The 14,985-nt window shown below is 36.2% G+C and overlaps 1 protein-coding gene and 1 pseudogene across 2 annotated transcripts in view; one reads left to right on the top strand and one right to left on the bottom strand.

The window, feature by feature from the left end:
* Positions 1-11,551, top strand: part of CFH (complement factor H) — a 50,749-nt gene extending 39,198 nt beyond the window's left edge. Inside the window, exons 10-14 of the mRNA XM_082702155.1 lie at positions 4,178-4,354; positions 5,271-5,447; positions 6,438-6,611; positions 10,524-10,706; positions 11,134-11,551. Of these exons, the coding sequence (XP_082558281.1) occupies positions 4,178-4,354; positions 5,271-5,447; positions 6,438-6,611; positions 10,524-10,706; positions 11,134-11,330 (908 nt within the window). The 3' untranslated portion in view covers positions 11,331-11,551. The remainder of the gene's footprint in view (positions 1-4,177; positions 4,355-5,270; positions 5,448-6,437; positions 6,612-10,523; positions 10,707-11,133) is intronic.
* Positions 1,132-2,190, bottom strand: LOC309849509 (RAD51-associated protein 1 pseudogene; annotated as a pseudogene). Its single transcript has one exon. The product of its transcript is annotated as an RAD51-associated protein 1 pseudogene (transcript).
* Positions 11,552-14,985: the final 3,434 nt, after the last annotated feature.

The following is a 14,985-nucleotide window of genomic DNA, read 5'->3' as shown; positions in this document are numbered from 1 at the left end:
TCTATCCCATTTTTGGTAATTTTATTGATTCGTTATACAATCACTTTTTTTTTTTGCTCAAAACATTCATTTAATAGTAAAATGTAGACAATCAGAGATAGACGGATGTAACGGTATCAAGGAAAAGAGACTCTTCCTCTTTTATTACAGGTTTTGACAATGAGAGCTTCATAAAATCTCATGAAATTCTATTGGCTCTCCAATAAACATCTACTTCTGAGTAGGAGACATATGCCATATTACAGCAACCATTTTAATATGTAAAACAATTCTGATTCTTACTATGAAATATTGGCTAAAATATGAAACATCCTTGCAGTAAAACTGATCACGCAACTTAAGATTTCAGAAATGACTCCTGGGAAAAATGGGAATGTTTCCGTTCACCAGATAAATTTTCAACAGTGAAACTTAAGGTGCCATAGAAGGTGCCAAAGCTAGAAAGCAAAATCATCTTACTAGAAAAGAGCAGTATGCAACATGGACTTCCTCCTTGTCAAACAGACAACCACGTAATGACAATGACTTATTATATATACAGGAAAAAGAGAATACATTCTTCAGGAGGAAATGATACCACAAGATAATTCTTTTTTTTTAATTTTTTATTTTTTATAAACATATATTTTTATCCCCAGGGGTACAGGTCTGTGAATCACCAGGTTTACACACTTCACAGCACTCACCAAAGCACATACCCTCCCCAATGTCCATAATCCCACCCCCTTCTCCCAAACCCCCTCCCCCCAGCAACCCTCAGTTTGTTTTGTGAGATTAAGAGTCACTTATGGTTTGTCTCCCTCCCAATCCCATCTTGTTTCATTGATTCTTCTCCTACCCACTTAAGCCTCCATGTTGCATCACCACGGTTCCTCAAAATGTTGAAAATAGAACTGCCCTATGACCCAGCAATTGCACTATTGGGTATTTACCACAAGATAATTCTTATAAACAACCTTCTTGAAGTCTTGAACAGCTTCAGAGAACATCTTCACAAAACAGGCAGAGGCAATTCACATGACATTAAAGGATTCTTTTATATTGTGACACTCTCCTTAACTAGAAACACGATTCAAATAGAAACACATTGTAAAACTCTGATTCTCTTAATCAAACATTTGTTTACTGCCACACTCAGCTATGAGCAGCATTTGGATGCAAAGGTTTAACTCGTGCCAATCTGGACAAGCCAAGGCGGAGACTCTGATTTGGAGACTTAACAGACACCCCTGCCAGTGGGCTCCTGTTGCTGTTGCTGCTTCCAGATGTCGCTGGTGGGACCCACTTAGGTTTTCTGCTTTCAGCTGAACGGCTGCGTATTTGTAATGGTTTCCTAGTGGACTCTGATGAAAGAGAAACCTTTTTTGGTGAAGGCTGAGATTCTGATTTCACAGCAGCTGGAGCAGAATCTCTCAAGTCACCAAAATATCACATCCGGATTTAGGTTTCTTCTTTTTCTCAACTGGGGATTCTACCTTCACTTCTTTCTTTTTAACTTCTTTCACTTTATTTTTTCCCATGGTGAAGTCTTCATCATCGTCTTCACTCTCACTAAAAGCAGAGTCATCCTCAGATTCTCCACCAGTTGCAGAGTCTGGTTCGGTCATTAGCACTGTCGTCCTCACCGCCTTCCGAAGGGATCTTCCTCTGTTGTACCACAGCTTTTGATGCTGCTTTTCTTTTCCCTTGAACACCGTGCAAATCATCTTCCTCAGTAATCTCACCCAAATCTAAATAATCACCGGCCACACTGCAATTGGAGATATGGGGAGACTTAGTCACTGTTCTGATTCCACTGCTGCCACATTTTTCGATGCTTTTATCTTGAGCCTCTTCTACATCACTGGTGACTTTTGGAAGTTCCTTCATGGATAAAGCTAGTGGGACTTCTAAATCTCGCTGGTACAGCTTGTCATCTAAAGCCATCCTTTTTTTTTTTTTTTAGGTGTTTTCTCTTGTAGTAGGATATCTTCTTTCTGGAGATTCTTCAGCTTAGATTTCCTTGTTTCTATTTTTAACTCCTTTGGTGTTGTTCTGGGTTTCTTATTTAAAGGTGCGGTCGCAGAAACAGTCATCACCGCTGTCAGAATTCTCCAATTGTGAGTAATTGATTGGTTTCTTATGCCTCACAGGCCCCACCATGGTCCCCTCCTAGGCTGAAAATTTGCAGCTTTCAAGTGCTTGTTGGCAGCAGCGTGGTTTCAATTCCTGCACCTAGAATCACTTTCAATGATGACAATTTTTTAATTAAAACTAGGACTAGGTGTGTAGTGTAATTAAACCTACCTATTCATATAGGTATGACTATTCATATTCCTACCTATTTATGTAAGTTGTATATAACTTTTGCTTTGCTTTGCCATCAGCTTTGTGTTCTTGTTGCTTTTCCTATCACTTTCTTCCTGACTTATTACAATATATGGTACTAATCGTAAGATGATTAATTCTCAATGCTTTCTTTTTGCTATCCACTATAATGGTTTAAGAAGCACTAACAGTCTCTTTCATAAATATGTTGACATTTTTATTTTTTATTTTATTATTTTTTAAAGTTTTCACTAAAATTCCAGTTAGTCAAGGGGATTGAGGAGGGCCCTTTGATGAGCACTGATTGTTCTATGGAACTGATTAATCACTTAATCATTATAACCCTGAAACTAATATTACACTGTATGTTGCCTAACTGGAATATGGTATTTGTCTTTCTCTGGTTTATTTTACTTAGTATTATAGTCTCTAGCTCCATCTGTGTTATTGCCATTGTCAAGATTTCATTCTTTTTTACAACTGAGTAATATACATACTACCTTTTCTTTTCCTTTTTTTGTAATTTAATTTAATTTTTTTTCAGTGTTCCAAAATTCATTGTTTATGCAGCACATGTGGTGCTCCATGAATATGTGCCTTCCTTAATACCCACCACCAGGCTCACCCATCCCCCCACCACCCTCTTCTCCAAAACCTTCAGTTTGTTTCTCAGAGTCCACAGTCTCTCATGGTTTGTCTCCCCCTCCAGTTTCCCCATTACCCTTCTCCTCTCCATCTCCCAATGCCCTCTGTGTTATTCCTTATGCTCCACAAATAAGTGAAACCATACGATAATTGACTCTCTCTGCTTGACTTCTTTCACTCAGCATAATCTCTTCCAGTCCCGTCCATGTTGATACAAAAGTTGTGTGTTCATCCTTTCTGATGGAGGCATAATACTACCTCCTCTTTACTACCTCTTCTTTATCCATTCATTTATCAGTGGACATTTGGGCCATTTCCTTATCTTAGCTATTATAAATAATTCTGCTATAAGTATCATTTTACATGTATCCCTTTGAATTGGACTTTTGTTTGTTTGGGGTAAATACCCACTGGTGCAAATGCTGGTTCACAGGGTAGCTCTATTTTTAACTTTTTGAGGAATCTCCACACTGTTCTCCAGAGTGGCTGCACCAATTTGCATTCCCACCAACGGTGCAAGAGGGTTTCTCTCTCTCCACATACTTACAAGCATCTGTTGTTTCTTGTGGGTTTTTGTTTTGTTTTGTTTTGTTTTAATTTTAGCCATTCTGACGGGTGTGAGGTGGTATCTCATTATAGTTTTGATTTGTATTTCCCTAATGATGAGTGATAACGAGCATCTTTCCGTGTGTGTTGGCCATCTGTACTCTTCTTCGGAAGACTTTCTGTTCATGACTTCTGCCCATTTTTAATTGGATCATTCACTTTTTCGGTGCTGAGTTTTATAAGTTCTTTCCATATTTGGATACTAACCCTTTATCAGATATGTCATTGGCAAATATCTTTTCCTGTTCTGTAGGCTACCTTCTAGTTTTGTTATTTCCTTCACTGTGCGGAAGCTTTTTATTTTGATGTAGTCCCAATAGCTTATTTGTGCCTTAGTTTCCCTTGCCTCAGGAAACATATCTAGAAAGAAGCTGCTCCAGCTGATAATATACTGATTATTTTAGTTTCCAGCTCTTGCTCAGGTTGCCAGCCGGACACACATCAGAGTGGTGGTTTTACGAAGCATTTGTGCCCCTTCTCTGTGCTATGGTCGTAGCTCCTGGGTTACCACTTCTTTTCCAATTAGACTGCCAAATATGGCAGCCAGTACCTAAAATGAAATTTCAGAGTTAATGAAATAGGGAGTCATTCTTTCTTTCTTTCTTTTTTTTTTAATTAGGGCTTCCTTGTGCACCACCAGAATTTGTGGTTCCACATAGTCTTCCTCTTCACAAATCAGACACTTACCAGGATGGAGAAGAAATAGTATACGAATGTGAAGAAGGTTTTGGGACTAATGGATCTGCATCTATAAAGTGTTTAGGAGGAAAATGGTCTCATCCACCAGAATGCATAAGTACAGTGTATTTAATGTTACTCTAAAGTTGATCAATATTCTTAATTCAGAGCATAAATGGGTACAAATATAAAACCAGGCAGTAATTCTAGAATTTAACAAGGTATCTCTGGAACCTTGTGGAGTCTGGTAGAGAATTAATAACACTACTAATAATAAAAGTATGTTGGGGCACCTGGGTGGCTCAGTGGGTTAAGCCGCTGCCTTCGGCTCAGGTCATAATCTCAGGATCCTGGGATCAAGTCCCGCATCGGGATCTCTGCTCAGCAGAGAGCCTGCTTCCCTCTCTCTCTCTCTGCCTGCCTCTCTGTCTACTGTGAACTCTCTCTGTCAAATAAATAAATAAAATCTTTAAAAAAAAAAAAGTATGAAAGCATGAGCCCAAATTATTTCACTTTCACGTCACTTCATGTGCACATTCAACATCCTCTGATACACGTCCACAGACTCCTCCTCTCTGTGCCTGGATCACAGCTGGTCCCTGCTCAGCAAGCTCATCATTATTCAATGTAGTGTTAGTTTATCAGTTATCTCCTTATAAGTCTATACTTTTCTAAGATATTTAACATAATTAAAAGTAACAGATTTTGACAGAAGCAAAAAATACAAATACATACATAATGTAGGTGGCTCATATGAGCAAAAAAGAATTTCAGTGGAAGAAATGTGATATCAAGCATTACATGTATTTCTACCTTTTCAGACTTCCCTTATCATCATCCCCATATTTTACTTTTGATAAACATAGGACAATTCAATATAATTAAGTCAAAAGACTTCTAACACAGTTTTTCAACTTAGAAAAATTGTGTTAGTGCCCATTGGTTTGATGTGTACTTATTATTCTACATTCTAGTTATTGGTCATTATGTGTTTTAAAAGACTTACCAAAGAAGTACATGTTCTTTTCTTTCAGAAACGGATTGTTTTGGATTACCTGACTTTGGTATTGCCATACCCATAAGCCGGAAGAAGGACTTATATAGGTCAGAAGAAAAAGTAACTTTTGTGTGTCCAAAGATTTACCAATTGGATGGACCCAATTTTATACAGTGCATTAAGGGCCAATGGATAGGAGAGCCAAAATGCAAAGGTACTTCGATAAAATTTTAGAATCTATTTATCAAAATATCTTAAGTAATATAAGATACAATTCCCTCTAATGTCATTTAAACAATGGATGTAGATGATTGTTTGAGGCCAGGTCAAAGAAGGTTTATGCTTTAACATAAAGGAATGAAACTGTGTACTCATTGGTTAGTCTGAGCCCAGTGGTTCTCAAACTCTGGTCCCTGGAATAGCCCCATCAGCATCTTCTGGACAATTGTTAGAAATGCAGATGTAATTCACTGGCTCACTCAGACCTGTCCTGTCAAAAGCTCTGGGGCTGCAACCCTGTAAGTGTCTCAACAATTCCCAAGGGATTCAATGTGTGCTCCAGTTTAGGAACTGTAGCTGTGGCCTATTCTTCTTTACACCCACCTGAATCTCACCAGTGAATTACACTTTGAAATCGCATTGAAATGTCCTTAAGCATTTGCAAAAAAAATAATTATTATTATAATTGAAGAGTGCTTTTAGAAATTAAACATGTATTTTTCTGTTCTCTTCCTTATCTCCTGTTTGGGTCCTCAATTAATCATCTTCTCCCTTCAACTCTAATACTCTTTAAAGTGTGTTAATTCTTCATTTATTGTCTAAGGAAGTGCCTACCATGTTTATTTTTCTAAGGGCCTAAAATCACATTCATAAACAGGATGATTGCAAGCCAAAATATAACATCAAATGATTTTTTTATTATTATTTTCTTGTGGTTTACAAATTCATATTGAATTTATATATTTTGTAATATTGATTTTACTAAAAATGGGAAATGTCCAGGAAAACTCTCATTTTCATACAAGCTTAAATCTTACCAAAAAATATTTATCTCCTTTTCTTCAATCTTATATGTAAATTTCCTAAATTGGCACTCTTTCATGACAGATTAAGTGTTGATTTTAAATCTCCCTTATCCTGTTCATTGACTTGCTACTCAAAATGATCATTACGTTTGAGATGCTATTTTTTTCTTTCTATTCAGATATTTCCTGTGAGAATCCACCCAAAGTGGAAAATGCGATTATCCTAGATGAGAAGCCTAGGTATCTACCTGATCAGACTGCACGTTATGAATGCATCAAACCTTTTGAACTGTTTGGGGATGTAGAAGTGAAATGTTCTAATGGGAACTGGTCACAACCACCTCAGTGTGCAGGTGAAGTATCTTATTTCACCTTGGGTTTTAGAGAATATATTAGGGACTAAATATGTCAATATGAATAAATATAGTGACATAGTTCTTATGAACTCTTTTTTTTTTAATCTCAAATAAAATGATGGTGCTTAAAATCCGATTTTTTCTTTTTGTGGACTGCATAGTGATAATATATATTTATTTTATGAAATACATGGCCACATTAGGACTGTTGGAATCATGGAAAATTTCCTCTCTCTCTTCTTTTAGAGAGAGAGAGCATATGCGTGTAAGCAGTGAGGGGAAGAGCAGAGGGGAGGGAGAGAGAGAATCTTTAGCAGACGCCACACTGAGCATGGAGCCCAACACTGTGTCTTACGACCCTGAGAGTATGACCAGAGCAGAAATCAAGAGTCAGACGTTTAATCGACTGAGCCACTCAGGCGCCCAGAAAATTCTCTATCTTAAGTGTTAAGAAGCTCAGTTATTTCCTGAGGAATAAATGTACTAAACATATGTTGGGGGTAGGGGCTACTTCACTTTGAGACACACAATCGATCAGCAGCTGGGGCATGATCATGGAATGTGATATGAATTTGGGCTTCTTCAGCATGTGGACTATAAAAAGGCAGGTTTCTAGCTGAGCTCAACCAGAGAATTTGTATATATAGAAAAAAAACTCTGAGAACTTGGTTATAGGACACTGAAGTATTTAGAGTTTAGGATATATTATAGGAGGAGATATAATAGCTGCTTATTTTTCAAATCAAATTTTGCCTGGCATATATAGTTTCCAGTCTTTTACTTTGAGCCCACTTATGTTTTCACGTTGAAGTTAGTTTTTTTTAGTTGTCATATAGTCGTCTCTTGTTTGCATGTCCACTCTGCCACTTTCAGTCTTTTAACTGAAGAATTTAAACCATTTACACTTAAAGTAATTATTGATAGATTAGGGGCTGGGTCAGCCATTTTGTTATTTGCCTTGAGTTTCTTTCCTCTGTTTCTCACTCCCATTTCTTTTTTTTTTTTTTTTTCCCATCCCTGTGGATTTTTGGAACATTTTCAAATAACTTTATTTTGATATGCTTTTGTTATTTTGAAGCATATCTCTTTGTATAGTTTTATCCATGGTTGTGCAAGGTATTAAGATGCAAATATATAGCTTGTCACTTCTCCCCCTGGTTTGGACATTTTATCACTTCAAGTGAAATGAGGAAACCGTACTTCCACTTAAGTCCATTCACCCTCCTCACATTTTATTTTATTTTATTTTATTTTATTTTATTTTATTTTATTTTATTTTTAATTTATTGGGAGAGAAAGAGAGAGAGAAAGGGATTGGAGTGGTAGAGGGAGGAGAGAGAAAATATTCAGCAGACTCCACACCCAGCTTGGAGCCTGACACAGGGCTCAATTTCACAACCCTGACATCATGACCTGAGCTAAAGTCAAGAGTGGACACTTAACCAACTGACTGAACCTCCCAGGCACCCACACGTTCCCCACAGTTCAAATATAAGTGTCTGAAGTATTTCTCCTACATATATGGAGCCCCATATCAAATGATATAATGTCACACAAACACCAAACCTAACAAACTCCTTAGGAAAAAGAAAGTCCATCATATTTACCCTTATTTTTTCAGTCTTTTGTTTTTTCTTCCTTAATGAAGTTTCAATCCTTACTCTGTTTTTTTCCTGATATCTGAAGAATTCCTTTAGCAATTACTTAAAGACCAATCTGCTGGAGATAAATGCTCTGTTTCCCTTTGTCTCAGAATATCTTCTTCTCTCCCTTAAACCCCAAAGGATACAATGACGGGATATAGCATTCAGGGCTGACAGTTCTTGTCTTCTAGCACTTGAAAAATGTCACTTCTTTCTGCTTTGAAGGTCACAGATGAGGACCCCACTGACATTTGAATTCTTTCTCCCTTATTAGTTTGCATAGTTTCTATGTCGCTGCTTTTGAGATTTTTTTTTCTTTTCCTGTACTTTTCCTCAGTTTAATTATGGTGTATGTTGGCAAGATTTTCTTTGGGTTTGTCCTGTTTGGCTTTTTCAATATGAATGTTTATGCCTTGTAAAAATTTGGGAAATTTTCTGTCCATATTTTTGAAATTTTTTTGGTTTTGTTTTCAATCTATTTTCAAAGTGAGTCATTTATATTCTATAGTCAAGTTTATTTAGCCTTCTGTCATCTGTAATCCATAATTGAGTCCATCCAGTGAGGTTTTTTTTTTTAATTCCACTATTATATTTTTCAGTTCTGTTATTCCCACTAGATTTTTGAAAACCATCATCAAATGCTGTGCCATCGGGGCGCCTGGGTGGCTCAGTGGGTTAAGCCACTGCCTTCGGCTCAGGTCATGATCTCAGGATCCTGGGATCGAGTCCCGCATTAGGCTCTCTGCTCAGCAGGGAGCCTGCTTCCCTCTCTCTCTGCCTGCCTCTTTGTCTATTTGTGATCTCTCTCTGTCAAATAAATAAATAAAATCTTTAAAAAAAAATGCTGTGCCATCTGTGTTGTGATCTATTGATTATCTTTTCTCTTTTGAGATTTCTCCAGGTCCTTGCTATGATGAATGATTTTCAATTATATTTTAGAATTTTGGGTGCTGTATTTTAAGACTCTGGATTTTATTGAAATATCTTATTTATCAGGCCTCCATAACTGCAGAGTGCAACTCCAGGGTTCCCACTTGGCCTCCATTGACACCATGGAAAGCAGTGAGGTATCTTGTTCCCTGACTGTGTCTGGAAGTCAAGGCTCCACCTTTGACCTCTGATCAACATGGGGAGAGGGCTGGTTGAGGTTTCTTCTAGGAGTTTCTTCAGGAGTAATTCAAGCATTGTTTAAAAAAAAAAAAATCTGTCTTGCTAGAATACTCCTTTCCTGAGCCTTTGGCTAAAGACAGCAGGCAATTCTTGGGACTTTTTTTCCCCTGAACTTGATCTCATTTCAGGTTCCAGTCTTCTTCAGTGCCCAGTCCAGGATCCATAGGCAGCAACATGAAAACCCAAACAACTCACTGCAGTATGATTCCTTGAATACCAAGGCCTCAGATCAGATCGACATCTTCTCTGCATCCTCCACAATCTCTTTTGTAGGTCTTTATAATATGTTCAGAATTTTTAGTGATACTGAGCAGAAGGAATAAGCACAAATTTTCCTACCTCATCCTGTCCAGAACAGCAAGCCAGCAATTCCCTTTCCCATTATACAAATGTGTAATTCTTTCACTTTAATTAACAAAGTTGATGTTCCTTTTGTAATAGAAATGACAATCAATAAACAAGGACTAGAGATCCAATAGAAACTGCAGTATGTTGTATGTAACAAGAAAGTTTCTTTGTTCCTATTACCTATCCATCTGCCCAGTATTGATTCAGTAAAAAAAAAACACTTTTTAACACCAGAATATGGTAAAGCAGACATATATGTTAATGCTTTATGTATGCTTTTATGTGGCATAAAAGGAAAGGCTTAAAAGTGTGATTCTCAGTTTAAGTGTTTAAAATTTCTTCAGCAGGGTGCCTGGTGGCTCAGTTGGTTATTTTAATGTTACATATTTTTATAACATATGTAATGTGACATATCTTAATGTTAGGGCTGCATCTTAACCATTGTTTATTGTTCAAGTGTATGCCTTCTACTCAGGTCATGATCTTGGGGTCCTGGGATGGAGCCCCACATCAGGCTCCCTGCCCAGGGAGGCTCCCTGCCTCCCCCTACTTGGCTTCTGCTCTCTCTGTCTCCCTCTCACTCTCTCTCTCTCAATAAATTCATAAAATATTTTTTAAAAAATAAAATAAAATTTCTTAAATGAATCATTTCTGTCAGCAGAAATCACAAGTCTTGATATTGTTTTTTTATTTGCTTTATTTTAACCTGTTTTTCTTTGGTCTTTCAATAAATCAAATTTTTTTTTAGAACCTAGTGGAAAATGTGTGTCTCCTCCATCTATTGACAATGGAGACATTACCTCATTCCTACAAGCAGCATATGCTCCGGGATCGTCAGTAGAGTACAAATGTCAGGCCTACTATGTACTTCAGGGACCCAGGACCGTAACATGCAGAAATGGAGAGTGGTCACCACCACCAAAATGCTTAGGTAAATATTTCACTATTCTCATGGATCCTGGGAAAATCAGTATAATAGATGCTTTGCTGTTAATAGACTTGTCATGAGTTAACAAACATTTGTTGAATGCTAACTACCAAATACTAATGTGTAATGAAATAAAGTTGGGAAAAAAACCTGCTGTTCAAGCAAAAGATCCTTTAATGAAAGAACTTGATTTCTTCATTTTAAAATTGATACTATGAATCTTTGATTACAACATTTAATTATCACAGCTTAAACATAGTAGCTCATTTTACATCATTAATCATTTAAAGTGATTAAAATGGACTCAATGGTCTTTCAATGAATTGGTTTGAAAAAGTTTTGAAAATGAAGCCCTGGACCAGTGTAGAAGATTCTACGTGGAAGTCTGAAATTCTGTTTTCAATGTTTTATGTTTTTTTTTTTATATTAGAGCCCTGTACAGCATCAGAAGAAATCATGAGAAAACATAATATAAGGTTTCGATGGTCTTCTGAGAAAAAAATATATTCTACAACAAGGGATGTGATTGAATTTGAATGTCTTCGTGGATATCGTAAAAAGACACCAGAGCGTACATTCCGAGCCACGTGTCAGGAAGGGAAACTGATATATCCTGAATGTGGATAAAACAATGATTAAGATGCAGTCCTAAAATTAAAATATGTACATTTACTCAGAATTTTTCATTATCAATCCAATTCTCAGTTTATTTTTTCAAGTATTGTGTAACTCATTTATATTCATAAATCAGAATTTGTATTGAATAGTATATGCATGATGTGATGATAATCAGAGGGATGAATAAATCACTTCTTAAAAGCACCTCATTAAAACTTGGCCAGCCAAAATGCTTCGTGTCCTATTCATAAAATACTTAAAGCAAGAAACTAGATTCAATCACTCCAGTGCCTACTTTTGTCCATCTTTCCCTCTAACTTTTTCAAAGCTTCTTCTATAACTTTTGGGACTGTCTGAGACTCTCTGTTCAGAGGAAATGGGAGAAAATGCTTTTCTCCATCTTTAAGGTTATTTCACTTCAAAAATACATAAGGCCTAACTATGTCATACCTACACAAGTAATAAGATGTAAGTAGTTATTATCTACTTTTGCTTATCTACCAAATGATGAAATGCAAGATCTTCTACAAGATAGCTATCTAGCACACATAAAAATTTGAACAAATCATAAAGAGAAATTAGAATCTAATTGGGTATGTAACTGGCATACTATAACATGAAAATGACCCCAAAATCCTATATCAAATATAATCACACACACCCACACAGAGTATAATTTGATCCTGCATAAATGTTTATAGAACAAAGATTGCTAGGAAGTACAATAAAATATTTATAATAATTCTAGTTGAATTCAGAAATGCTAGGGGTAAGAGTTGGTAGTTAGCCACAGAATGGGAGAAAATATTCACAAGTGACAGTGCAGACAAAAGACTGATGTCCAAGATCTATAAAGAATTCCTCAAATTCAACACACACAAAACAGATAATCATGTCAAAAAATGAGCAGAAGACATGAACAGACGCTTCTCCAAAGAAGACATACAGATGGCTAACAGACACATGAAAAAATGTTCATCGTCACTAGCCATGAGGGAGATTCAAATCAAAACCACACTGAGATACCACCTTACACAATTAGAATGGCCAGAATTAACAAGACAGTAAACAATATGTGTTGGATAGGATGTGGAGAAGGGGGAACCCTCTTACACTCTTGGTGGGAATGTAAGTTGGTGCAGCCACTTTGGAAAACAGTGTGGAGATTCCTTAAGAAATTAAAAATAGAGCTTCCCTATGACCCTGCAATTGTACTACTGGGTATTTACCCCGAAGATACTGATGTAGTGAAAAGAAAGGCCATCTCTACCTGAATGTTCATAGCAGCAATGGCCACAGTCACTAAACTATGGAAAGAGACAAGAGACCCTTCAACAGATGAATGGATAAAGAAGATATGGTCCATATACACTATGAGTATTATGCCTCCATCAGAAAGGACGAATACCCAACTTTTGTATCAATATGGATGGGACTGGAGGAGATTATGCTGAGTGAAATAAGTCAAGCAGAGAGAGAATTATCATATGGTTTTGCTTATTTGTGGAGCATGAGTAATAATATGGAGGACATTGGGAGATGGAGAGGAAAAAGGAGTTGGGGCAACTAGAAGGGGGAGAGACTGGACTCTGAGAAACAAACTGAGCGTTTGGGAAGGGCATGGGGTGGGGAGTTGAGTGAGCCTGGTGGTGGGTATTAAGGAAGGCACCTATTGCATGGAGTACTGGGTATGGTTCATAAACAATGAATTCTGGAACACTGAAAAGAAATTTAAAAAATAAGTAAATATTTAAAAAAAAAAAAAGAGTTGGTGTTTAAGTCCTTAATGCTCACCTGTATTTTCCATGTTTTCTGTCTTTGTATCACCTTTGAACTACAATAAAGGTGGTTATTTTATTTGGGTGCCTGGCTGGCTCAACCAGTGGAGTGTGCCCTCAATCTCAAGGTCGTGAGTTTGAGCCCCACGTTGGCTGTAGAGGTTACTTAAATATATAAATAAATCATTTTAAAATTAAAATAAAATAAGAATATATTAAAAGTAAGATGGTATATGTGGAGAATTATGAGGACCTCTTTGACAATGATCTTCAAATCTAATGATATCCTCGTGATTTTGCTGCTCAAGGGGGTTTTGGAATCATTCAACAACAAGAGTCTGAAATGTGATTTTTATGTTCATACATTTCAAACAACATAATTAGTTGAGATCAGTTGACTGTGAACATTTTTATCTTCTACAAAGCCATGAAAACTTTAAGATGAAAATAAAGATATAATTAAGGTAAAAATACTTCAAGGTGATATCTTATTACTTCATTTTGCATCAAATCCAGTGGCATTCTTAGAATGAGAAACTGGCTGTCTCCAATGGAGTCAATTTATCTAAATCTGAAACACAAGCGACAGCCAGTTTTCTCACATTGAAAGGAACATTGTTACAATTGGCAAGTTATCTTTGCTGTTAATATTGGTATATATATACTATTTCTCCAAAACTTTTCACCTAATGCTTGTGGAATCTATTTATGACACTTAACCTGTAATCAATATAGCGTATCATTAATCATTTTCATTGTTAGCTACAAAACAGTGATTTTAAAATGAATCCTATTCTTTTTCTGTACTTACTAATTGTCATTCTTGTGTGAAGATGGGTGTTAATTTATGCTCTTTAATTTCTAATATTTAGAGTAAGAACTTGATGATAGTGACCAGTGATGGCTTTAAAGATTTTTTCTTTTTTTTTTTTTTCCAACATCCATCATCATGGAATTTTTATTTATTCAATTTGTCACAAATAATTATGGTCATTATTCTTTGAAGCTCAAATTATCTCAAATGTGGCTAGTGAGTGCCTCTTGAACTCAGTCTTCCTGATTGCTTTGTTATACACACTAGTCATTTCTTTTTAGCACAACACAATGCTATAGGCTCAGTGTATACCTCGCTGACCAACACCCATACAGCTTTCCAAAAAGGTCTGATTCTTTTAAATGGGAAATACTGTTTAAAACACAAGAATTGTGTTATTGGTACTACATCGGAATGTTCAATCCTGTTGAAATATCTTTAAATATCTTTTTGCTTGTGAGAAATCTGAAGTAGAAATGAAATTTAAAATTCATTGGCTCCTATTGGATCTTACAATTCAGTGTTATAAATAATGCAGGAATAAGAAACTTTTAAATACATTTTCTGTCTTTTCTCTTTATTCTTATATTTCAATATTTTAAAAAAAATAATAATGCAAACATTACTATTAGCAGTTAAACTACTGAATGAAGGTTAAAATGCCTTTGCATTTATTTTGTCCCAGGAGGTTTGAGTCGAGTTTATTTAATGCAAATAAATGTAAAGTTCTATTAATTTGGTAAGTGAACCAATCAGAGGTAAGGATTATTTCAAGTCATTTTTAAAAAAGATTTTATGTATTTATTTGACAAAGAGAGGAAGATCACAAGTAGGCAGAGAGGCAGGCAGAGAGAGAGGAGAAGCAGGTTCCCTGCTGAGTAGAGAGGAGCATTAGTATTTTTTTTATTTTAGATTTCACTTTTCTCTTTTAAGCTAAACTTTTTAAAAAAAAATATTTAAAAATTTACATTTTTAAAAAGATTTTATTTCTTTATTTCAGAGAGAGAGAAAGGAGGGAGGGGCAGAGAGAGAGAAAGAGAAACTCAAGCAGACTCCATGCCAAGGACCATCC

This window comes from Mustela nivalis, assembly GCF_964662115.1.
Source record: "Mustela nivalis genome assembly, chromosome: 16".
NCBI lineage: Eukaryota > Metazoa > Chordata > Mammalia > Carnivora > Mustelidae > Mustela > Mustela nivalis.
This window is presented reverse-complemented; position numbering and strand designations above follow the sequence as displayed.